Source organism: Lithobates pipiens, unplaced genomic scaffold (genome assembly GCF_037356315.1).
Source record: "Lithobates pipiens isolate NorthernLeopardFrog02 unplaced genomic scaffold, aLitPip1_a1.2 Scaffold_1, whole genome shotgun sequence".
Lineage (NCBI taxonomy): Eukaryota > Metazoa > Chordata > Amphibia > Anura > Ranidae > Lithobates > Lithobates pipiens.
In genome coordinates, this window is record NW_027507685.1 from 179,025,110 (window position 1) to 179,051,562 (window position 26,453).

General features: G+C 46.7%; 1 protein-coding gene across 4 annotated transcripts in view; it reads right to left on the reverse strand.

Moving 5' to 3' along the window:
* Positions 1 to 7,978: 7,978 nt before the first annotated feature.
* Positions 7,979 to 26,453, reverse strand: part of LOC143979902 (serine/threonine-protein phosphatase 1 regulatory subunit 10-like) — a 68,328-nt gene continuing 49,853 nt past the window's right edge. For 3 of the 4 annotated variants that reach the window (XM_077478961.1, XM_077478962.1, XM_077478963.1), the window contains 3 exons: positions 12,463 to 12,585; positions 10,103 to 10,438; positions 7,979 to 9,985 (listed from right to left, as the gene is read on the reverse strand). In XM_077478961.1, the coding sequence (XP_077335087.1) occupies positions 9,876 to 9,985; positions 10,103 to 10,438; positions 12,463 to 12,585 (569 nt within the window). In that variant the 3' untranslated portion in view covers positions 7,979 to 9,875. The remainder of the gene's footprint in view (positions 9,986 to 10,102; positions 10,439 to 12,462; positions 12,586 to 26,453) is intronic. The other variant, XM_077478964.1, reaches the window with a different exon arrangement.

The window sequence follows — 26,453 nt, forward strand, 5'->3', positions numbered from 1 at the left end:
GCTTCTGAAAATCCTGCCTTATTAAAGAGATGTCCATTTGCACTTCTTCAATTTGGGATGTAAGGGACGTGCGGCACAATGTAATGGCTTCAAGAAGCCTGTCCGTGTCTCCCGCTGCACGTGGCCCTCCCGTCTCCTCCGCGCCGCCATTTTCCTCCCCCTCCTCACTCACATGTCGGCGGTATTAAGACAGCCGCGCTGCCGCCGATCGCTGGGATTTCGAGGGAGACATGTCCACCGGGATGAAGGGAAGCCTTCCAGACGTATTCAGGTAAGTATTGGTGCTGTGGTGTCACAGGATCAGCGTGGGAGACAGGATCATTCGGCGGAGCTCCAGAGACACACGTCCTACTCCATGCAAGGTCAGGCCACGCCCCCCGTCATTATGATTTTAAAAGAGTAAATACAGTTGATTGATAATAAATGGCTTCAGCCAAACACAAACCATGAGTGGAAGAAAAGTTTTTGTGTTATCATTCATATTCTCTGAAAAATAGCCAAGAAATCATAAATTCTGCCAGGGTATGTAAACGTATGACCACAACTGTAGATACTCTTTGCAATGTGTAACTTTATGCTGCATGTTAAGGCTCCGTGCACACTAATATTTTTTTAAGCTCATAGAAGCTATTATGAACTCTTTTTTTCTGTTCCTAGAAGCTAAATATTATTATCCAATGTGTCCATGCACACTACTTTAGGCTATTAGCGTTTTTTGAGCTTCAACATCTAAGAGCAGAAAAAAAATATTTTTGTAGCTTATTTGGGAGTGTTTTCCCAGCAGAAAAAAAAAGCGCTAATCAATACAAAAATGTTCCTAACAGCTTTTTTTTTTCTAGCAGTTTTTTTTTGTTCTTTATGTACTGTAAAAATGCTAATAAAATATTACTAGAAGCCGGAACAAAAACGTTAATCCATACAGGTAGAAAACACAGCAGGAGGGTCCCACAATGTTGCAGCACACTTCTGTGTCCACGTGAAACCTGATTGGGAGATCCAGAGCTCTGCCGTGATGCTGACACAAGCAGGTGGTTAATAGAAGTGGGATCCCCTAAGCTCATATAATCATGGGGGTTGAAAATTTGATATCTTTGCCCTGGGCAATGGATAACCTTGCTTCAGTGTGTGCACTGCAGCAGTGTGAAGCCCAGAAGCTGAATAATCAATTTCAGCTGCTTAGCTTCACACTTCCCACGGTGCACATAGGAGGAGAGGGGCTGGAGGAGAAGGAGCAGATCAGCTCATTTACGCGAGGGGGGGGGGGGGGGTGGAATGGTCAGTGCAGGCTCTGAGCTGTATGAGAGTGCACCATATCTGGTTACTAAGAGCCAAACATGGCACATCATATCTGGTTACTAAGAGCCAAAACATAACACACCATATATTATTTCTACTGTACAAAATATGTTGCACCATATGTGTTTACTGAGAGCCAAGCGTTGCGCACCATATCTGTTTGCTAAAGACTGAGCATGCACACCACATCTGGTTACTAAGGGCCAAGCATGGCACACCATATCTGATTACCTGGGGCCAAGTTAAGTATGTCACACCATATCTGTTTATTGAGGGCCAACCATAGTGCACCATATCTATTTACTAAAGACTGAGCATGGCACACCATATCGGGTTACAATGGGCCGAGCATAGCTCGCTATATCTGGCTGCTAAAGGCTAAACGTGGCACACCATATCTCGTTACTAGGTTTTCGAACATGACCCATTATATCTGGTTACCTAGGGCCAAGCATATTGCACCATATCTGTTTACTAAGGGCCAAGCATGACTCATCAACTAGTTACTCGGGGCTGAGCATGGCTCACCAGATCGGTTTACTAAGGGCCAAGCATGGTGCACCCTGTTTACTAAGGGACAACATGGCACACCATATCTGGTTACTAAGGGCAGAGAGGGGACAGTGGAAGTGATGCTCACACACACTGAATAACAGAAGTGGGCTTTGCCAGGATTTGCAGAGGATCATATTACATGCAATGTAACCTGAGGGGCTGCCTTGCTTTGCGAGTTTGCACTTTTAACAAACTTTTTGATCCTCATTTACTACACACTGAGAGTTTTCCCTTCATATGTTTTCATCCTTGGGCACTTTTTGAGCATTCAGTGATTTAGTATGCATAAAGATCTGTGGAGTCCTAGAGGCTATTTATATCATGAGCGCTTAATGACCATTCCTTGATAGGGGGTCATATATACTTTGTAAAACATATCTGCATATCTGGTTACTCAGGGCCAAGCATGGTGCATCATATCTGGTTATGAAGGGCCGAGCATGACAAAACATGTCTGGATACTAAAGGCCAGCATGATAACTAAGGGCTGAGCATGTCATACTATATTTTGTTATTAAGGGCTGATCATGGCGCACCAAATCTGTTTACTAAGCTAAGAGCATGGCGCACACAGCTGCCAGCTTGTTAATACAGGAGCCCTGTCAGACTGCTAATGTGTGGGGTTTGCTTATCCTGCCCCCTACCAGCATAACTGATTACTAAGGGCCGAGCATGGTGCATTATATTTGTTTACAAAGGTCTGAGCATGGCTAACTATATCAGGCTACTATGGGCCAAACAATACCTCACCATATTTGGTTAGTAACGGCAGAACATGGTCCTCTCTATTTGGTTACTAAGGTTCGAGCATGCACATCATATCTGGTTACTCCGGGCCAAGCATGGCGCACCACATCTGGTTTTTCAGGAACAAACATGGTACATCATATCTGGCTACTAAGAGCCAAACATGGCACACCATGTGTGTGTACTAAGGGCCAAGCATGGCACATCATATGTGGTTACTAAGGGCTAAACATGGCGCACCATATCTGGTTACCTAGGGCCAAGCATGTCGCACTAGGGCTTTTTACTAAGGGCCAAGAATGGTGCATTATAGGTTTCTTAAAGACCGAGCATTATATACCATATACAGTGACTAAGGGTCGAGCATGGCGAACCATATTTGGTTACGAGCATAGCCCACAGTATCTGGTTAGCAATGGTAGAGCATGGCGCACCACATCTGTTTACTAATGGCCAAGCATGGCGCATCACATCTGGTTATGAAGATCCAAATATGGCACATCACACCTGGTTACCATGTCCCAAACAAGGCGCACCATATTGGATTACCTAGGGCCAAGCATGTCTGGTTGCTAAAGGCTAAACATGTCACACCATATCTGGTTACTACGTTCCAAGCATGGCACATCATATCTGGTTACCTAGGGCAAACCATGTCACACCATATCTGTTTACTAAGGGACAGCATCACACCATATGTGGTTACTGAGGGCAGAGAGGGGCCAGCGGAAGTGGGGATTGCCAGGATTTTTGGAGCATCGGATACCCAAATTACATGTGATGTTGCCTGTGGGGCTACCTGGATTTCTGAGTTTGCACGTTTAACTGATTTAATAAACTTTTTGATCTGTCTTTACAACACTATGAGAGTTTGTCCCTTCATATGTTTTTATCATTGGCTACTATTCGAGCATTCTGTGATTTAGTACACGAAGATCTGTCTGCTCTGATCTGTCTTGGAGGCTGCTTATATCATAAACACTTTATGAACATTCCTTGAGAGGGGGTCATATATGAAAATATATAACTGGTTACTAAGAGGCAAGCATAGTACATCATATCCAGCTACGAAGGGCTGAGCATGACACAACATATCTTGTTACTAAAGGCCAGCATGGCGCACCATATCTGGTAACTAAGGGCTGAGCACGTCATACCATGTTTGGTTACTAAGGGCTGATCATGGCGCATCATATCTGGTTAATAAGGGAAGAGCATGGCATACACAGCTGCCAGCTTGTTCATACGGGAGCCCCGTCAGATTGCTAATGTTTGAAATCTGGTTGTCGTTGGGCACAACAGTTTAAAAAACACTTTGACAAGGCCAGACATAACCAAACTACAGATAATGGGCTTCATTTATCAAATTTAGTTTCCCTGGAGTATCCAGGCAGATTCCAGATTTCAGTTTAGGTTTAGGGGCCAGTTTCACAAGATGCAAACATGCGTCTCCCCTGCAGGGCCCTCTTTTACTGGCATGGGGATGCAGAGGTGTTCATGCATCCCATTAATTTCTATTGGGATACACGGTTGTGGGTCCCCGAACACAGCCTGTATGCATTTGGGGACCTGCACTCATATGAAATTTGTTATACAGCGGCTGAATCCATGCAGCCACGTGTCCCAAGAGAAATATATGGGACTCTGCCAGTAAAAAATGGCCCTGTTCAGGAGATGCATTTCTGCGCCTTCTGTGAATGGACCCCAAGTCCGCTTGCTTTAGAACACATGCACACTTGCAAATGGGCATTTCTCAGATTACATCCAAGAATAGCATTGGGGGGTTCCTGGAAGTTAACTCCAGGAGGTAGCCCCATTGAGAGCAATGGGAGGCTGTCAGTTCCCGCAGCTAATCATGGACACGCACTTGTTATTACTCATGTAGCAATCTCCAATTTGTGAGCAGCCCTGACTAGCTAAATAACTTGATTCATCACTTGTCCTAAAACCGATCACATATGAGCTGAATTTTCAGTTGTTTTAAAACATTTGAAAGCTCCAAGCACAATAGCATTTTTTTAAGCTACTAGAAGCTATTATGAGCATTTTTCTCTGCTCTAGAAGCTAAACATTGATATCTTATGTGTCCATGCACACTACTTTAGGCTATTAGTGTTTTTTGAGCTTCAGCATCTAGGAGCAGAAAACAAAAGTTGTTTGTAGAGTTTTTGGGAGCATTTCCAGACAGAAAAAAAAAAAAACGCTCCTAACAGCTTTTTTTTCTTTCTTTCTTCATGCACTGTAAAACTGCTAATAAAACGCTAACATTCCTAAAAGCTACTGAAATGCTGCTAAAAGCCAGTGTCCTATCATATTGTGTCCCCCATCGGATAGTGTCTGCTGTGTACTGTGTACACACAGATTCCAAAAATAGCCTAAGATGAACGGCGCCTGCGCCGTGAGTCCAAGTTCTAGCCCCACCATCCAAGTGGACATAGAGTTAGAATAAAAAGAGCCGAGCGCAGTGAGGCCGTGCCAAAATTGTGGCGAACGAAGCTAGCCCGCGAGGGGCCCTCTAACATCGGCAGCAGGCCACTTGGATGGTGGGGCTACCACCTTGAATCACGGCGCAGGCGCTGTTCATCTTCGGAGATTTCCAAAGCTCCTTCTGCTCCGTACTGCACAAGCGCTGCGCCTGCGCAGTACGGGGCAGACAGTATCCGATGGTCGGACTGTATATGCCAGAACACCGGCACAAAAAAAAAAAAAAATACCAGGAATTGTAATCATCCCTTATCCAATCCCCCATATCCAAAATGAAAAAAAAGTTTGAGCTTTAAGCCAACTTAACGAGCTGTTCACACAGCCATCACTTGTCTTGAGAACTGTCCTTTGTTGCAACATATCATAGATTTAGACAAACCCTGAAAAAGGCAGCAGTAAATTCAACATTTGTATCTTCTGGGTATCTGTGGGCAGTGCCGGATTACCAAATAGGCAGGGTAAGCACTGGCCTATGGGCCCCACGACATTGGATCAAAATTATATTGATTTTATATTGAAATAAAATTACACCGAAGCTTTCTTAAAAGATAGAGAAAAAAAAATCAACTCAAAGAAACAAAAATGTTACCTTAAAGAAGCTATAGAGAAAAGAACAGTGTTAAAGAGGAGCTGCACCTTTAAAAAAAAAAAAAAAAAAAATGTAAAAGCCAGCAGCTACAAATATTGCAGCTGCTGACCTTTAATAAATTGACACTTACCTGTCCCAGGGTCCAGCGATGTCGGCGGTAGATGACGAGCAATTGCTCGTCTCTACGCTGCCCTCGCCGCCATCCTCTGCCAGGGAATCGGGAAGTGAAGCATTGTGGCTTCACTGCCCAGTTCCCTACTGCGCATGCGCAAGTCACACTGCGCGTCTCCACTGGTCCCCGCTGTGTCCTGGGAACTGTGCATTTCCCAGAACACAACGGGGGGAGGGCGGGGCATTTGCGGCTAGCTTGTCCCGGAAGTGGGTGCAGATACCAGGATAATCCAGGTATTTGCACCCCCCCCCCCCCCCCGAAAGGTGCCAATTGTGACACCGGAGGGGGGGAGGGATCAGATGAGCGGAACTTCCACTTCAGGGTGGAGGTCCGCTTTAATGTAATGTACTCAATAACAAGTACGTTAACCATAGACATCAGGTTCACATTAAAAGATAGTCTTCTTCTTTCAGCTGTCAGTTTGTAAAAAAATTTGGGGCAACTCCATCTAGCAGCCAATGTGCACACTATGTAGTTCAATTTTATCCCACTAGGGTACGTGCACAAGAAACCTACAGATAACCGTGGGGGAGGCCAAGGTTTTGATCTAGAGGCCTCCACAGAGTTTAATCCGGTATCCTGTCGAGAGCTGTCCCCCTTTGGATAGTGTCCGCCCTATACTGTGCTTGCGCAGTACGGAGGACAAAGGAGACGCCAAAAATCTCCAAAGATGAACAGCTGATCGTCAGCTCTACACGACGCCTGAGCACTGAGTCCAGGTTCAAGCCCCACCATCCAAGTGGACATAGAGTTAGACTATAAATATGCCGAGCGCAGCGAGGCCGTGCCCAAGCGTGGCCCGGGCCCAGCCCAAGAGGGGCCCTCTTACAAAGTGCTGTCTTACAACATCGGGAGCGTGTGACAAAACATAGTATTAAGTGTGCAGGTGCCGTGTACAGCTGATAATCAGCTGTTCATCTTCAGAGACTTTCGGCCTCTCCTTTGTCTTCTGTATTGTGCAAGCGCTGCACAGTATAGGGCAGACACTATCCAATGGGGGGACCTTTCTAATCAGAACACCGGCACTGGATGTTGATGCACATTTAACAGTGTTTACTGACATAATTGATTTCAGAAATGATCTGAGGGTAATGGACAAATGTTTTCAGCAATTATTGTCTGCTGTGTCCCATCTGATTCAGAAACAAAACTCCTTATTGCAAGACTCCATAAGCATAAGACAAAGACTAAGGCTAGCCATACACGGTTCAAACTGTTAATGGGCAGGCTAAGTGTACCAAGTTGATAAAAATCGCTCAACTTCAGAACAACCTGCCTGCTGGAGTCTCTTGTGATTATCACTAGTGGCTGCTATAGCCGCTAGCAATAATCACGACCTTCTCCCAGCGGGGATGCCTTTGCCTCCCCCCACCAGGAGAAGACAATTGGTGATTCCCCTGTTAACACTACCTGTGTTGATAGGGGAATTGTGCAAACTTATTTCCTGCAACCTGTGGTAAAGAAATTTGCACCGTGTATGGCCTGCATAAGGGTGATGTTACACTTCCTGGCCACTGGGAGACGCCTGCAGGTGTTGAAATTTACATCACTAGGAAAGAGAATACTGTTGCAGGATGAATATGTTAAGGTAAAGTGCAGTCATGAGCAAACCTTTTGTTAGTGTCCAATCACCTGAAGGTAGTGGCACATAACCCACGGTCTATGAATCAATTCTGGTGTCCGCATTCTTAGTCTTCCACAAACTTGTGGCAATAAAATGAAATCTCTGTGCCTCTTAAAATACATTTGTGTTTGCCTTGCTAAATGTGGTCATTTTGTTGGTATTTCTATTGTCCTGACACACCAGGGCCACCAAAAATTTGATAGGCAATCAGGAAATGAGATTCATAATGTATGCTCTGTGAACTGCTCCTTGGATTTTGAGCCTCTCTGTGCAGCTAGGCTCCAAAACTCCCACATGTGGTGGCCCCATACTTGGCGTGTTTACTTTCCAAAAAAGGAGCCATATTAGGGGTACTTGGACTGTCCTGGCATTCAACAAATGAGATAGGCAGTCAACATATCAGGGTGGATAAACTTCAAATTATATATACACCATCGTTTGTAGACTAATTTTCATAATATACACTTACTTTTTTTTTTTTTTTCAAGGAAATATGGCATTATACATGGTCTAAATTTCTGAATATTTATTTGCAAAGTTTTTATAACAGAAATAAAGGGAAACAGTTTTTTCAGTATTATTTCCTTTATATAGTAAAATCACCAGTGGCAATTAAATACCACCAAAAGAAATCTCCGCCTCAAATAAAGGACATGAAATTAATTGAGACACAATGTTGCATGGCAAAGTAATTGTCAAAGTATCACTATGCTGAAAACTGAAAAATGGCCTCAACAAAAAAGGAGGTTTAACACGCTAGTCTTCAAGTGGTTAAACTTAATTAGTGTAGGTACCTGATTTTGAATTGGTATCAGCCTCTTGCATTTTCCTTTATAGCAGAGCTCAGACTGTAAATAAGAGGCAGTACAAGGAGCCAGTAAGATGTTATGCAGTGCTAATATTCTGCCAATGGGCTGACAAAGGAGAACAAAGTGACAAAAAGATAGGTTCATCAGTCTTCTGCTTCTCCTTCACTGTACAGTCACAGGCTGGGAGCAAGGGATGAGACCTAGTTGTATTAACTACAGTGGAGAAAGTCAATCTCCAGGCTGCCTGTGTTCTGTGACAGAGCTTTATTAATCCTAAAACGGAATAGACAGAACTATAAAAAAAAGTTTTGAGCAGGTAAAACCGCTTTCATATATGCATCTTATCTCTGTATTTGCCTGTTCAGCTCTAAGGTTTCTTTTGGTAAAATTGTAGCATAAGCCTTCATGTACACTTGAACTACTTTGGCTGTGGAAAAATGCAAAATGAGACCAAATCATGCCACGAATTTACTGTGATTTTGTGGCTGGCGATTAAAATGTTCCTATCCTGAACGCGATTCTTATGCGTTTAGGAGAGAGAAGTTAGGGGAGATTGAACCTCCCCAAACCGCAGCAGCTCCTAAACGATCATAAAAGTCTATGTGTACATAGGCTTCTATGGAGTTGAGTGTAGGAGATTTGACAAAAAAAAAAAAACGCCAAAAGCTCCTAAAGCTAGTGTACATGGAGCCCAAGACTTCCAACCAAAATATATCACCTTCTCATTGGGTAGATTTATCATATACAAAATTTATAAATAAAACAAAACGAAACGAAAATATTTTAGGGGCCCATAAAAAGCAAGTAAAGCAATTAAAAGTGAGAATATATTCTCAGTTTTCATAGAAAACAAGTTTTCAGGATAGAACCCAAAGCCTCCTTCTCACTTTGTGGTATCAATGAGAGCGAAGGCCAGAGATTCCCCCTGTTAATACTGTATTTAAATACACTTTGGGTGCTATAACAAAAAATTGCAATAAAGTGGTATTGAACCAGAAAGCTTATAAACAGAGCATGTATAAACTGAAAATGTACAGACTGATAAACACAGCTGCAATAGTAAATACTCAGTATGCCTATTATCTCTGTACCCTGGATGAATAAAAGCAGCTTGTTCATGGTATACATTTGTACAGAAGCTCAGCATCATAACTGTGCAACATTAAACATACAAAGAAAAAAAATGTAAACATAGATAAGTTCAGTGGTTTCCATAGCTGGTCTAGTTCACCACAGTGCATATTGGGGGAAATGTTCCCACTTTAGTGTAAAGTCATCAGTCCATACTTGTAGGTTGTTCTATCGAGTTGCACTGAAGAGAGGAACTGAGCTGGATAAGTCACCTCCGATCCAAATCTCATTCATTTAGTGTTATCGGGATGTCAGAAGATACTAAACACTCTGCGATGACAAACACTGAAAAAGGTGCAACAAAAACAAAAAAAGACACTGGCAAAAGACAAGAGGTCTCATCTTCATCAGTGGTATTTTAAGGTGACCCAGCAAGGAGTTTTTTTTTGTTTTGTTTTTTTCAAGTAACAAAAATATGAGATTAACAGATTTGGGCCTCAGGAAAACACTGATTTACTTGGTCCGTTTTTATGGAAGAGGCGGTCCATTAATGCCTGGGTGGTAGAAGGCACAATCGTTTTCATATCGACAGTTACCCTTGTACCTGAAATGTCGACACACAGGTCGATAGGACATATCTAAAAAAGAATAAAAAATAAAAAACAGATGCTTGTAAGTTGTAAGTAATGAAGGGGGATTTATATTTCTGAAGATTATTTCATAATGTATCTTAATTATGATATTAATATATTTACCTCCCCCTTGACCAGGTCCTCTATGTTCTCCTCCATGGCCTCTGGGTTCTCCAAGGTAACCTCTATTAGGATCTCCTCTATGTTCTCCTCCATGTCCCATACCATGTGGTCCATCTCGGCCACGTCCAGGAGGTCCTCTTTCTCCTCCCCTTCCTCCACGCCCTCTAAATCCTGGGTCCCCTCCTCTGTTCCTTTGATATGGGGGAGGATGTCCTCTATCCCCTCTCATTCCACCTCCTCTGCCCAACAAGGGCTCATGGTGTTCTCCTCTAATTTCATTCAGTGGTGGTTCCCAATAACCTTCACGTTGTGGAGGAGGTGGACCCATTCGTGGACCTGTAAAATAAAAAAACATATGTTAAGCTTTTGTTTTCATCTTTATTACATACATTTGCTGACAAGCATTACTTCCGTAACAATACAAGTTTGCACTTACTTGTTTATATAGCACTCATAATTTTCTGCAGAGCTGTGAAGTGATTATAAAGGGATTTTTTTTTAAAACAACAAATGTTATACTTACCTACTTCATGCAATGGTTTTGCACAGAGCGGCCCCGATCCTCCTCGCCCCCCCTCCCTGCTATGGAGAGACTCGTGCAGGCTCAATCCCAGCCCCTGCTCTGTGTGTCCATAGACTGTTTTTACCCCCCCCCCCCCCCACTTTCTTCTCACAGGCTGTGATTGCCAGCAGCAGGACCCTCCATGGCCAGTGAGAGAGAGGGCCGCTGCTTTCGGGCACAACGCTGGATTGAGATCAACCTCAAGCCCAGGTAAGAATAAGAGGAGGCTGGAGGGGAGCTGCACAAAGAAGGCTTTTTCCCCTTAATAGAATGTATTAAGGTAAAAAAACAACTTCTACCTTTACAACCACTTTAACAGCTTCCCACCCAACCCTGACATCCCTTTAACAGGGCCTTTATGCTTAGGGGTGGGAAGGACTACCCAAACTTGTGACCACTAGTTTACTAAAGACTGGGAGCGGTCTATGACATCTCATGCTGGGAGTGCACAGTGAGTATGCTCTCAGCACAAAAACCTCAGCTGCCCATAGACACATATCTGCTGAATATGGGTGGTAAAGCCCACTCTCTTTGCCGCCTCACATTTATGTTACATGGGTACCAAGAGGTTAAAGAGAACTCTAAACCAGTTACAAACATTAGCTTTTTTTGTCCTGTAGATAGTATAGACAATGAGAGGTACTATCAACCCAAAGTAAGAAGAAATCCCCTTCTTAGACAGTTGTCACTAGAGCAGGTGTCCTCACTGGAAGATTTCCCCTCATCACCTGTTCTGGCGACAACCATAACATTTTCGCTCTCATAGCTTTCTGTCCCAACGACTGTGGAGATGGGGCAACCAGAGAGGGTGAATCTACCCAGAAGGAATGCACAGTAAGAAATGATCATGACTAAATACCAATAAGTGTATATTTATTTATTTGCATGAAAGTTATAGGGGCCTACATATATGATTGATATATATATATATATATATATATATATATATATATATATACACACATATATATCACACACTGGAATTTTTATTTTTGGCGACGATCAACGTCTTATAATGGGACTGTGATAGTGCAGGGGGTAACTGACTAACTGGGAACTAGGGGGAACTGACTGACATCACCTGTGACATTAATACAGTGATCAGTAATACTATTATACACTCTCACTGTACTAATATCACTGGCTGGGAAGGGGTTAACATCTAGGGCAATCAAGGGGTTTAAATATGAGCCTAACTATGCGTAATGTGTGTACAGTGTTGTGCTTTTAGTAAGAGATCTCTCAGTTTGGCTACTTTCACACTGGGACGCCCGGCCATTAGAACTTAAGCGCCCCTCGTTTTAGCAGAGCTTTTCGGGAAAAAAAAACAGTAAAAAGTCCCATTTTGCTGCGCTTTTAAATTGCTTTGGAATGGGCAGGGCTTTTGGGAGCGCTAAATACAGCGCTCACAAACTCGACCCACAGATGCTGCCTGCAGGAATTTTCTCAACATCCTGTAAGCGCACTGCCACAGTGTGAAAAGAGACACTACAATGAATGGGAGGAGCTTTTCAGAGGCTATTTCTAGGACTAGAATGCCTGAAAACTGCCTCAGTGTGAAAGTAGCCTTTATCTCCCTGACAGATCGCTCCCTCTGTACAGAGCTCTGTGTTGTTTGCCAACACAAGAGTTCTGGGCTGTGATTGCAAATGCCTTAAACCCAGAAGCAGGCAGCGATATATGGGTTAGTCACTTTGCCTACAATGGCCACTCGTTTGCATTTCATTGCAGGCAGGTGGTCACTAACTATTGAAACCTTCAAAAACAAAATCATGGTAAACCAAGACAAATAACTTACCTGGGAATGGCCCACCAGGCCCCGGTGGTGGATAATGTTGTGGGGGAAGCTGTGGTGGGTTTTTAGGAGTGGGTGGTGGAAAGCCACTGGTGGTAGACATAGGTCCTAGGATCCCCGGTCCTGCTGAGAAAGAGATAAGAAAGGGATATAAATTATACCAAAACTCTACAAGATTTTCAAAGTGGTATGTTTGACAAAATATCACACATCAAACATTAAAATGCCAGGTTCTTCAGAGTCCACTATAACATTTTTATTTCGGTTGAACCTTCCAGTAAATATTTTTTAACTTCCTTTACAGGAAAAAGGCATATAGAGACCAGATAGTAGGGCTGGGGAAAAAATCTATTTAAATCTTGAATCGAGTTGAGAGGTCAAATCGATTCAAAATTTCAGAAAATAGATTTTTTTTCCTTTTTTTTTTCACCAGGACCAGCGCTGACACTGCGCCAGTCCTGAAATGTTGCAGGCAGCAGTTTTTAAGCTAGGCCGCGGCCTCGCCTAAAAACTCCTGCCCGCAGCTCCTCAGGACCGGAGCGGTGTGCATCAAATGGGTGATGGGTTTTACTTCCTCTTTGTTCCCCTGCAAAGTAAAAACATAATGGCCTAATATGCATTGAATACTAGCCCATTATGTGTCACTTACCTGCACACGAAGCCCACGTTGTCCCCACTGGTGGCCACATCTACTTTTGCCCTCTTCCTTCTGGGGGGCCACGGACTTCAGCTCTGTGACTGACCGGAGCCACGTGACATCACTCCCACTTTAAGAATAAAACCACTTTCACACTGGGGCGCTTTGCAGGTGCTACAGCGCTAAAAATAGTGCCTACAAAACACCCTGAAAGAGCCGCTGCCCTGAGGGCTCACACACTGGAGCTGTGCACTGGCAGTACGGTAAAAAAAAAAAAGTCCTGCTAGCAGCATCTTTGGAGCGGTGAAGGAGCACTTTGCAGTGGTTTTGACCCTTTCTTGGCCACTAGCGGGGGTAAAAGCGCCCTGCTAGCAGGCGTACAGCGCCACAAAATTGGTGGTAAAGCGCAGCTAAAAATAGCTGCGTTTTAGCGCCGATGCCATCCCCGCGAGAAATGGGTCTTATAGTCTTCGTCCAAAATTGCGTTATAACGCTCCTTAGCGACCAATGGTGTATGTCACTAATGGTATCATGTACTGGTACTTTTCTATACTGTATTGTATGATTTTATATCGGTATGCTTTATAACCTTAATAAAAATGATTAGAAAACAGTTTAAGAAATCCATATAAAATGAGGCATTATGTCAAACCTACTAAAAATAGATTTCATTTACATTTGTAAAAAAAAAAAAATAATATAAAAATAGACTTCATAAAATAAAAGGCGATCTTTGGAGAACATAACAGGACATGTTTTGGAATTCTGAGGCTAGGGTTATGCTGCAACCTTTAGGAGACTTGGTTTATGTTACAGTTTTGGCTGTCAGTTTCCAATATAACCCCTGTGCCTCAGTTGAATTAGCAAGCAATAGTAAGAGGGGACCATAGCCAAAAAGGGGCGGGACCTATGTTCTGTAATTCACTTCAAGAAAAAGATTTTTTACAGGCAAGCCAAAAATCCTACTTTCATAAATGTACAGGGCGTATCAAAGAATATAACAGAATAAGGGGGGGCGTGGTTTGACCGCAGCCAAGATGGCAGCTTAGCACCAGAGCTCCGGCGCATAGCGGGCACATCGAGCGGCTCACGGAACACAGCGGCCATAATTTTCGGTCCCACAGCGGCGCTTTGACTCGGGCAACTCCCGCCATCATGACCAGGCAAAAAAGAGCGGAGAAGAAGCCCAGAAAACTGACGGCTTACTTCATGCAGCCGTCGAGACAGCATGGCAAAGATGGCGCCAGCGCGTCCTCCACTCCGCTCCTATCGCACAATCCCTGGGAGCAACAGGAGAAATCGACCCACACCAGCGGTGAGCTCTCCCCTGGTGACTCGCAGACGTCCACCCCACTGAGTAGGAGTCCAGCCAAGGCCAGGAGCAGACGGGACTACACAGACACACCGCAGCAGCCTGAGGTGAGATCCCCCATTGACTCTCAGGAAGACACTAGAGAGCTTCATAACTCCATTACTTCCTTCCCTACCACTAATCAGCCTGTTCTAGATACCACTCTTAAGGACATGCTCATCTCCTTGCGCAGTACTATCCACACGGATATGATGTCCTGCATGCGGAGTTTCAGCACAGAACTCAAGGAGGTGGGTGAGAGAGTGAGCCATGTCGAAAACAAAAAGGGGGAATACGCCACTACCATCAATGACCTAATTGATGCTCACGACTCAGTCGAAGAGGACCAACACTGGATTAAAGCCAAATTGGCGGACCTGGAGGACCGGGCCAGGAGGAATAATGTGAAGCTAAGGGGTATTCCTGAGTCCGTGACCCCGGCAGATCTGCGTCCCTATGTTATCAAGCTGTTGTCCACCCTCATGCCGGATCTTTCGCCAATAGAGATGTCCATTGATAGAATTCACCGGATCCCAAAACCATCCTTTATTCCGGAAAATGTTCCCAGGGATGTCCTGTTCCGTATGCATTTTTTCCAAACCAAAGATCGCCTGATGCAAATGACCAGGCGAGGGGAACACCGAAACACAGAATTTTCTAGCCTACAATTCTATGCTGATCTCTCGCAGCACACCCTGCAGCTACGCAAAAACTTGAATAACATTACCAAGGTCCTGAGGAACCACAACATTAACTACAAGTGGGGATTCCCCACCAAGCTGGTTGTGAACAGAGATGGGTCCAACTACGTGATCTCTACACCTGACAAAGGTCTTCAACTTCTCAGAAAATGGAAGATACTCCCTGATGATCCCTCTTCGTCTCCTGATGTACACAGCCCTAAGAGTCGACCATCTTCTCTTGCCGTTCCTTTTTCATTATTGATCTTGACATTAGTTGGCGGCCGTGGTGCTTCTTTAACTAGTCCCTAATGGGGCCCGCCTGATGGAGCTGTGCTTTGTTGGTCAATACAGACCCCACTCACTTGAGCAGATAGAATCTGCACACGGGTTATGACGACCCTCCTTTTATTCATTTTGTGTTTTCGTTCTAGAACTTTTCTCCCTGTTCTGTTTTTCCCCCAGGAGATTTCAACACTTTCCCAACGTCTAGACTCCGCCATCCCTAAGCTATCAACATGCCTTTATCATAACGGTGACTTGGAGGAGACATCCCACTCATCGTGCCTACTTCCCTGCTTGCCACAGCTACAACGTGTCAAATTGTATCGTGAGTACCAGTATCCCCCCAGGTTTAGCTTCCAGCCTCTGAGTCCTAATGCCTCTTAATATCTTATCTATTAATGCCCACGGTTTAAATCACCCGGCAAAAAGATTCTCTTTGTGGAAAGAGGCCGAATCTTCGAAATGCGACATACTCTGCGTCCAAGAGACACATTTCCACAAGGACTCTCCTCCAAAATGTACAGCCAGGGGTTTTCAACATTACTTCTTCTCTAGCGCTCAGAAGAAGAAAAGAGGAACCATGATAGCCATTAGAGATACTGTCGCTTTTCAACTGCATCAGGAAATTACAGACCCGAACGGTCGTTTCATAATTTTAGTATGTGATATCAATAACGTTCGCTACAAGCTGGTAAATGTTTATGTACCTAACGTACGCCAGATTCGCTTTTTGAACAGACTTATGATCAAACTCTGCAAAATTAAGCAAGGAGCTTTGCTGTTGTGTGGAGACTTTAACATTGCACCAGACCCCAAAATGGACTCAACTTGCACTTCTGCTAGGAGACCTCAGTCTCTGGGCAACTTTCTCCGTAAGAACGATATTTTTGATGTATGGCGTTTTAGACATGCCGGTGAGAGGGATTACTCTTTTTACTCTCATAGGCATCGCTCTTATAGCAGGATCGATCTCTTCCTCTCGGACAGGTGGCTCCTCCAAAAGATTACGCATACTAAAATTAATACAATCACCTGGTCGGATCATGCATCGGTGCTGATCACCATTGCTGATGATAGTCCCTCTAACGCCGCTTATTTGTGGCGATCTAATTCCTGATTAATTCAAGATCCCACTACCAAACGCTTAATTGAGGACCACCTGTCCGAGTTTTTTCGGTTTAATTCTACCCCCGAGATCGCTCCTGATATAATATGGAACGCGCACAAGGCGTTTATCCGAGGTATCTTTATCCAGCAGGGGGCGCGGTTGAAGAGGCAGAGGCAGACAGATGAACTCCTGAACAAAATTGCTGCTCTAGAGAGCTTACATAAATCTAACCCCACCCCGGCCTATCATACTGCCTTAGGCCATCTACGGCATGAACTTAGGCTTATGCTACTGCACAAATTTGAACAAGTAGAGAGGAGGCTTAAAATGTCTTTTTACTCCTCGGGCAACAAGGCTGGAAAGGCCTTGGCGCGTAGGCTTCAGGGTCAGCGTTACAAATCAAAAATTCCTTATTTATTTAATTCTAGGACTAATGTCAAAGAATTCGATCCCCAACAGATCGCTGACTCTTTTAGTGACTATTACAATTCCCTATACAATTTGAACAAGGATAGCTCTACTCCACAACCGTCTAAGGAAGACATATCAAACTTCCTAGCTCTAGCAAAACTCCCTACTCTCACCGCTGAACAATTAGATGAACTAAATTTGCCCTTCTCGATCACTGAGACCTACAGGGCCATAGACACATTACCAATTAATAAATCACCGGGGCCTGACGGGCTAACTGGGGACTACTACAAGTCTTTTAAGACGCTCCTAGGCCCTCATCTTCTTAAGGTCTATGAGAATGCCACTGCCTCTGCTCTCTTCCCGCAGGAGATGTTGGAAGCCATTATTGTTACAATACCCAAGCCGGGCAAAGCCCCGGAGGTGCCTCAGAACTTTAGGCCTATATCTCTGCTAAATAACGACTTAAAGATATATGCTAAAATGATCGCACTACGCCTGATGCCGATGCTACCTAATCTTATTGATGCTGACCAATCTGGTTTTACTAAGGGGAGACAGTCATCGGACGCCACTAGGCGGTCTATCAATATTATCCACTTAGCACGGGCTCGGCGAACGCCTTCTCTGCTCCTTGCTTTGGATGCGGAGAAGGCGTTCGACCGAGTGCATTGGGGATATTTGGATGAGGTGTTGAGATTATTTGGATTTACTGGTCATATTTTATCGGCAATATTGGCTCTCTATTCCTCGCCTTCGGCTAGAGTTTACTCCTCTGGAATGTTGTCGAAACCCTTTCAGATCACAAATGGTACCCGTCAGGGATGCCCACTGTCCCCTTTGATTTTTAATTTGACAATCGAGCCTCTGGCGGCGTGCATTAGACAGGACCCTAGGATATGTGGGTTCGAGGTGAACAATCGCAAACACGTCATAGGCCTATTCGCTGATGATGTGATCCTAATGCTTACTAAACCAACAACCTCACTGATGTACGTCGCCAGAACTTTGGAACATTTTAGCAAAGTCTCGTATTATAAAGTGAACACAACCAAATCGTATGTTCTCGACATGGGAATTGCCCCACATGAAAAGAAAATTTTACAAACTGGCTACCCTTTTATTTGGAAAAATTCCGGGATATCTTATCTAGGAATCACTTTAACCCCTTTTCCCGAACAACTTTTTAAAGCTAACTACGTCCCTCTTATAGATAAATTGAAGTCGGGCCTTCTTTCTCTCAGCAAGCATATTCTCTCCTGGTCAGGGCGCCTAGCGGCATTCAAAATGCAAATATTACCTCAGCTGTTATATGTCTTTCGCACGGTACCCATTCCGGTCACTAATAGGTTTTTTAGTAAACTACAGGCTATGCTCTCAAGATTTCTTTGGGAAGGTAAAAAAGTTAGGAGTGCCTTTAAGAAATTGAGCAAAACCAAGAGGGCTGGCGGTCTAGGCCTCCCTGTGTTAGTGGACTACTACAGAGCAGCTATCCTGGCACAATTGAGGGACTGGTTTGCTGTCGAACCGTCCTCGTTGTGGGGAGACATAGAGCGGCAATGTGCTCCAGGCAGCAATTTACTCAACCTAGCACTGGCATTCCCACACTTAGAGCGGGCGCCGAAAGGCCTTCCACTCCCTGTTTTGGCATCCCTGAATTCCTGGAAACTATTAGTTTCCACACACCCGCGTAGCAGCCCAACCTCTTCAATCCCAATGCCTATATCAATATTGACATGGCTAATCCCCGAGCTGTCCCTGAATAGATGGAACACCTTGGGATTACAATGGATTCAGGACCTCTTTAGGGGACCCCGACTTAAACCTTTTGCGCAGTTGCAGGAGGAATACGGTCTACCTCATTCAGAGTATTTCACCTATTATCGTGTGCAATCTTATCTCACCAGTAAGTTTATTCCCCCTTTCGTGGTCTATTGGCGAGTTAAACAATATCTTAGTGCTGGGTATGGAAAAAAAGGCGGAATCTCCTTATTTTACGAAGCTTTAAATGACAAGTCACTGTTAGAAAAGACTGGACCCATGATGGCCTGGGAGAGAGATCTTGGGATCTCGATCCCTGAGGATCAATGAGGCAGGGCTATCCACCATACATACGCCGCCACTAGATGTACCTCCCTCTGGGAGCTAGCCCATAAAACCATACAAAGGTGGTATCTAACTCCATACCGTCTTGCCAAATTTGACTCCTCGATCTCTCCACTTTGTTGGAGGAATTGCTCCCAAACTGGCACCATTTTCCATGTACTGTGGTCATGCAGTAAACTAGCTGAATATTGGACGGGAATATTCGTGATTTTTCGACAAGTAACAGGCATACCGATCCCCCCCACCCCCGCCTTGGCGCTGCTTAACGTAGGAATTTAAGATATCCCCCCCTCCACTCAGACAGTTTGTAACCCATCTATTTTTAGCAGCTAGACTGGTACTCCTCAGGATTTGGAAAGCTCCTCATCCCCCGGAGGTTTCAGAGGTTATTAGAGCCCTTGTGTCACGGTCGTTCCGCTACCCCGATCGTACAGAAGAGACTTACCTGCAGGGTTCCTGTACGACGGGATCTCCGACGCCCTCGGACGCGGGTTGACGCGAACAAACACGCGCGGGTGCACGCAGGTTCCAACAGACGTTCGCAGGTGCGCGTCGACACAAGCGGGCGTTCGCACCGTACGGACGTGCGCGGGGTCACGAGCGTAACCACGGCCACCTGCGGGGGTACGCAAACGGGCCGTACGACCAATCCTGGTGCCCAATAGACTATTTAAGGCCACAGCTCCTGCTCCTCGGCGCTGTTCGGTCTACAGCGTTCCTGAGACTTCTGCTGTTTGTTCGTGATCGTGTTCCTGATATTATACCCGACCTGTTCCTGGACTCTGCCTGTATTCCGCCTGCCCTTGACCTTTTGCCTGATTGACTACGCCTCTGCCTTCCGCCTTTGTACCTCCGCTGCCAGATAGTTGCCGACCCAGCCTGACTGACCACGCCTCTGCCTCCCGCTTCTGTACCTCCGCTGCCAGATAGTTACCGACCCAGCCTGATTGACTACGCCTGTCTGCCCGAAGTCCGGCACCCGTTGTCTCTGCCACCTTGCCGGTCCACTTGTGCCAGCCGTCCAGCAGTCCTTGACCGACATCCAGCGCCGGGTGCACCTGCCGTTCCAGTTACCATCTGTTCCAGCTGTATCCGCTATCTGCTATCCGGCTAGGCACTTGTGTCCTCCGGGCTCCTGAACCCCTGTCTCCATCACCAGGGGCTCGAGAGCCGGAGGTTTACGAGGCGCCGCTCCCTGCACGTTGGGGCTCTCTAACCAGGTACGTGACAGTACCGAACAGCCAGGATGTCTGAGCCCTCGCAGGGAGCGTCTCCCATGGATGAACTCTGCCATCATCTAGCCGGCCTCACCCAGGCCGTGAAGAGCCTACAAGAAGGCTACGGACGTTTGGAGGAACGGGTCCAGGCCCTATCTGCCGCAGCCCCGGCTGCCTCTGGGTCTCCAGGCCCACCGTCAGTGGTCATGATGCCGCCAGAACCAAGGGTACCTACACCAGACCGCTTCTCCGGTAACCGGAATAAGTTCAGAGCCTTCCGGAACTCCTGCGAGCTCTTTTTCGCCCTCCAACCCCGGACTTTTTCTCTCGAGGCAACAAAAGTGGGGTTCGTCATTTCTCTATTAACCGACGAACCTCAGGCCTGGGCACATCATCTCCTCGAACGAAAGGACCCCTCTTTGGACTCTTTGAACGATTTCTTCCAAGCCATGTCCCGACTGTATGAGGACCCGCAACTTGCCGCCACTGCAGAAGCAGCTTTGCATGTACTCCAACAGGGTCGCAGGCCAGTAGAGGACTATGTGTCTGAGTTCAGGCGTTGGAGTGCCGACACAGAGTGGAATAACTCAGCCCTTCGCTACCAGTTCCGCATGGGACTTTCGGAGGCATTGAAGGATGAATTGGCTCGCGTGGGAACCCCTGAAACCCTCGAAGCCCTCATCGATCTCTCGATTCAGATTGACAGGCGTTTGAGGGAGCGTCGTTTAGAGCGCTTAACTTCCACTTCTCGCCCAGTCTGGATGATGCCGCGGGTTCCAAGTCCCAACCCTCCGGTCCTTCCTGCTCCACCTGCTCTGGATCCTTCGGAGCCTATGCAACTGGGTCTACTTCGCCCTTCCTTGACGCCCGAGGAGCGCCAACGCCGGAGAACTGGCAACCTTTGCCTTTATTGTGGGGAATCTGGACATTACGTTCGCACCTGCCCCGCCAAGTCACGTAAGTGCCTTCTTGCACCCTCTGCTTCTCCTGCCATTCTGCCCAGCACCAACACCACCTCTCACCTGGTTGTACCTCTTCTCCTACAGTTTTCCGGAGAGACTCTCAGCGTTGACGCCATCATAGACTCTGGAGCTTGCAGCGGCTTCATGGACCTGTCTTTTGCCCTGAGAAACAACATCCCTCTTCGGCCTAGGGTAAAGGGACTTTCAATCTTTCTGGCCGACGGCTCCTCCCTTAAATCCGGACCCGTTACCCAGGAGACGTCCCCGCTTTTTGTCACCATAGCCGGAACTCATCAGGAATTCCTGAGTCTGGACATCATCAAATCCCCCCTGTTTCCCGTGATCCTGGGCATGCCCTGGTTGAAGGCCCACAACCCTCTGATTAACTGGTTCACTGGAGAAGTAGAGTTCCCGTCTGCGTATTGTCATCAAAACTGCTTCCCAGCCACCAACACGGACCCTGCCTCTTCTTCTCTGCTCTGCATGGAGACAGACACCGAGCTCCGACAGGTTGTGCCCGAAGCTTACCACCAGTTTCTAGATGTGTTCAGTAAAAAGGGCGCAGAGACTTTACCTCCCCACAGGCAATACGATTGCCCTATTGACCTACTCCCTGGAGCAGAGATCCCGTTCGGGAGGATCTTCCCCTTATCTGAAACCGAGCTGGGTGCTTTGAAAACCTACCTGGACGACAACCTGAAGAAGGGTTTCATACGACCATCCACTTCCCCAGCAGGCGCAGGGATTTTCTTTGTTCAGAAGAAAGACCATTCCTTACGGCCCTGTGTGGACTACCGAGCACTCAACAAAGTCACAATTAAGAACCGTTATCCTCTACCGTTAGTGCCCGAATTATTTCAGAGACTGGGGTCGGCCAAGGTGTTCTCCAAGTTGGACTTACGGGGCGCTTACAACCTCATTCGCATTCGCAAAGGCGACGAATGGAAGACCGCCTTCCGTACCCGCTTCGGACATTATGAGTACCGAGTTATGCCCTTTGGACTTTGTAACGCTCCCGCTACATTTCAACACTTTGTTAACGATGTCTTTAGAGAGTACCTTGATTTGTTTGTTGTTATATATCTCGATGACATCTTAATCTTCTCTTCCTCTTTAGCTGAACACCGGGAGCATGTGAGGAGTGTCCTAGCCCGTCTCCGCCTCCATGGCCTTTACGCCAAACCGGAGAAGTGCGTTTTTGAACAGCAAAGTATCCAATTCCTGGGCTTGATCATCTCTGTAAACGGCATAGAAATGGACCCACAGAAGATTTCAGCCATCGTAGACTGGCCCGCTCCCTCGGACAAGAAAGGGGTCCAACGCTTCGTGGGATTCGCGAACTTTTACAGGAAGTTCATCAGGGGATTTTCTTCCATTATTTCCCCCATCACTGAACTGACCAAACAGAACCAGAAATTTCAGTGGACCCCTAGGGCTCAGGAGGCCTTCAAAACTCTAAAGAACCTGTTTATCTCTGCCTCAATTCTCAAACACCCCGACGCTTCGCTGCCTTATATCCTGGAGGTGGATGCTTCGGAAGTGGCCGTCGGGGCAGTACTTTCCCAGAGACAGGGACCTAAGTCACTTCTGTACCCGGTGGCTTTCTTCTCCCGCAAACTCTCAGAAGCCGAGCGCAACTATGATGTCGGTGACCGGGAGCTCCTAGCGATCAAGGCAGCATTGGAGGAATGGCGCTATCTCCTTGAAGGCGCCTCTCATCCAATCCTGGTCTATACCGACCATAAAAATCTCGAGTATTTGAAAGCAGCCAAGCGACTGAAACCTCGGCAGGCCCGGTGGGCACTTTTCTTTTCCAGATTTGTGTTCCACATCACATACCGGCCCGGGTCAAAGAATGTGAAGCCTGATGCTCTTTCCCGGATGTACAACGAAGCTGTGGAACCTCCTACCCCCGACACCATCCTGCCTCCAGGAAACTTCCTTCTGCTCCAGGAAGGCCTCCTATCCCAAATTAAACAGGCTTCCAGCGATCCAGCCATCCCACCGGACATCTCCTTAACCTCCAAGGACGGACTTCTCTGGCATCTGGACCGAATCTTCGTCCCCCAAGAGATACGTACGGCGGTCCTCAGTTCCTGTCACGACCATCCACTGGCCGGTCATTTTGGGGTGTTCAAGACCACGGACTTGCTCCAGCGCACGTTCTGGTGGCCCCAGATGAGGAAGCATTGCAGGGAATATGTGGAGGCATGCACCACCTGCATCAGGAATAAAGGTAGCAAATTAGGGGCTTGGGGCTTGTTGAGACCTTTACCCATCCCGGACAGACCATGGAAGATGATATCTATGGACTTTATAGTGGATCTGCCCCTCTCTGAAGGCTTCTCCTCTATCCTGGTAGTGGTAGACAGGTTTACCAAGATGGCCCACTTCATACCGATGAGGGGGACCCCGTCGGCCACAGAAACGGCCAGGGCCTTTATTAAGGAAGTAGTAAGGCTCCACGGTGTTCCTGCTGACATTACCTCTGACAGAGGAGTACAATTTACGTCCAGGTTCTGGAAAGCTCTCTGTGAAGCTCTGAAGATTGAGCTTCGTCTCTCCTCGGCCTATCACCCTCAAACCAATGGCCAGACCGAGCGAACCAACCAGACGTTAGAGCAATATCTGAGTTGTTTCTCCTCCTTCTCTCAGGATGATTGGGCATCACTTTTACCGCTTGCAGAGTTTGCTTATAATAATTCTACTCATTCTGCCACTAAACAGTCACCATTTTTTGCAAATTTTGGTTTCCATCCGTCCTTTTTGTCCGGTAGTCTCCCCGAATGTTCAGTACCTGCAGTCCTGGAGGACCTTAATTTTTTTTTGAACAATAACAAGCTTCTTCAAGAGACCCTGGCGAAGACCCAGAAATGCTATAAAGAGGCCTTTGACAAGAGGAGAAGAGGGGAACTTGACCTCCAGGTCGGGGACCAGGTCTGGTTGTCTACACTAAATTTGAAGCTAGCCTGCCCATCCAAGAAGCTGGGCCCGAGGTTTGTGGGTCCATTTCCCATCATAAGGAAACTAAATGACGTGGCCGTTGAGCTGAAACTCCCGGAGTCATTTAGGATACACCCGGTCTTTCATGTCTCGCTACTGAAGCCTGCGGTTCCTGATCCCTTTGTTGACCGGAATACCAATCCTCCTGAGCCCGTGACAATTGATGGGGAACTGGAGTACGAGGTCGAGTCCATCCTGGACTGCAGGAAGAGACAGAACCAGATCCAGTTCTTGGTTAAGTGGAAGGGCTACGGCCCTGAGGAGAACTCGTGGGAACCAGAGTCCAACCTGCATGCTGCAAAACTAGTCCAAGCCTTTAAGAGGTCCCATCCTGATAGGATGACGCAGTTGGGCATCTGGAGGTTGCCCTTTGGGGGGGGGCAATGTCACGGTCGTTCCGCTACCCCGATCGTACAGAAGAGACTTACCTGCAGGGTTCCTGTACGACGGGATCTCCGACGCCCTCGGACGCGGGTTGACGCGAACAAACACGCGCGGGTGCACGCAGGTTCCAACAGACGTTCGCAGGTGCGCGTCGACACAAGCGGGCGTTCGCACCGTACGGACGTGCGCGGGGTCACGAGCGTAACCACGGCCACCTGCGGGGGTACGCAAACGGGCCGTACGACCAATCCTGGTGCCCAATAGACTATTTAAGGCCACAGCTCCTGCTCCTCGGCGCTGTTCGGTCTACAGCGTTCCTGAGACTTCTGCTGTTTGTTTGTGATCGTGTTCCTGATATTATACCCGACCTGTTCCTGGACTCTGCCTGTATTCCGCCTGCCCTTGACCTTTTGCCTGATTGACTACGCCTCTGCCTTCCGCCTTTGTACCTCCGCTGCCAGATAGTTGCCGACCCAGCCTGACTGACCACGCCTCTGCCTCCCGCTTCTGTACCTCCGCTGCCAGATAGTTACCGACCCAGCCTGATTGACTACGCCTGTCTGCCCGAAGTCCGGCACCCGTTGTCTCTGCCACCTTGCCGGTCCACTTGTGCCAGCCGTCCAGCAGTCCTTGACCGACATCCAGCGCCGGGTGCACCTGCCGTTCCAGTTACCATCTGTTCCAGCTGTATCCGCTATCTGCTATCCGGCTAGGCACTTGTGTCCTCCGGGCTCCTGAACCCCTGTCTCCATCACCAGGGGCTCGAGAGCCGGAGGTTTACGAGGCGCCGCTCCCTGCACGTTGGGGCTCTCTAACCAGGTACGTGACACCTTGCTACCCATTATGCCTACGAACTTATCTTGGCATCGACCTCAGGGAGGCGCACTGCCTTTCAAAACAACTGGCAGCCTTGGTGCGATTGGTACAAAGCTAATGTTTCACAGTGACTGGTATACTATATCTTTTTCTTCGATATTAAGTGAATAAATGCATATAGCGGGTTGAGTGATAATCTCCTTCTATGGGACCTAGTATTAGGTCCCTCCCCTCCCTTCCCTTCCCCCTCCCCGTTTTGGGTTTTTTGTTTCTGTTCTTCCTTTTGTTCCCGACTTTCTCTTTGATGTACAGGATATACTATGGAATGTTCATATGGAAACTGATGGGGCGCCTGTTATAACCCTTTTAATGGTGGTACATTTGTCTGGTCTCTGTGCACTACGGGATTTTGCAAAAGGTCCCGGGTGCTTCTTCCCCCGGAGGTGCAGTCAGCTCCCGGAAGGGGCGCCTCCGGTGGGGGAGAGGCATAGACCCAGACTCTAGCGTAGACATCAGTGTGGAAACATGCTATATCGATGGAACATACTCTTGCTTTATAGATGTTAATACGATGTTACCTGGACAGGCCTAAAATGTCTCCTATTTATACTGATTGTCTGTCTCACTTGTACGAAAGTCGATGTGCTTATTTTATACTTTGTAACTCTGAAAAATTTGAATAAAAATTATTGGTTAAAAAAAAAAAAAAGAATATAACAGAATAGGTAGAATATAACATCTAAGGCCGCGTACACACGCGGGGACTGTTCGCCCAACTTTGTCCGTCAAACAGTTTCGGCAAAGAGTCCGCTCAAAATTAGCATGGACGGACATGCCCACACACGACGAACGAACAGTTTGCTGAAACCGTGCGCGATGACGTGAACGGCACGTACGACGGGACGAAAAATACGACGTCCTATACACTGCATTATAACTTTCGGCGTGTTAAGCCTTTCTGAGCATGCGCGGAACTTAGTTTGTCGAACAAGCCTACACACGGGCGGACTGTTCGCTCAAACAAGGTTTCAGCG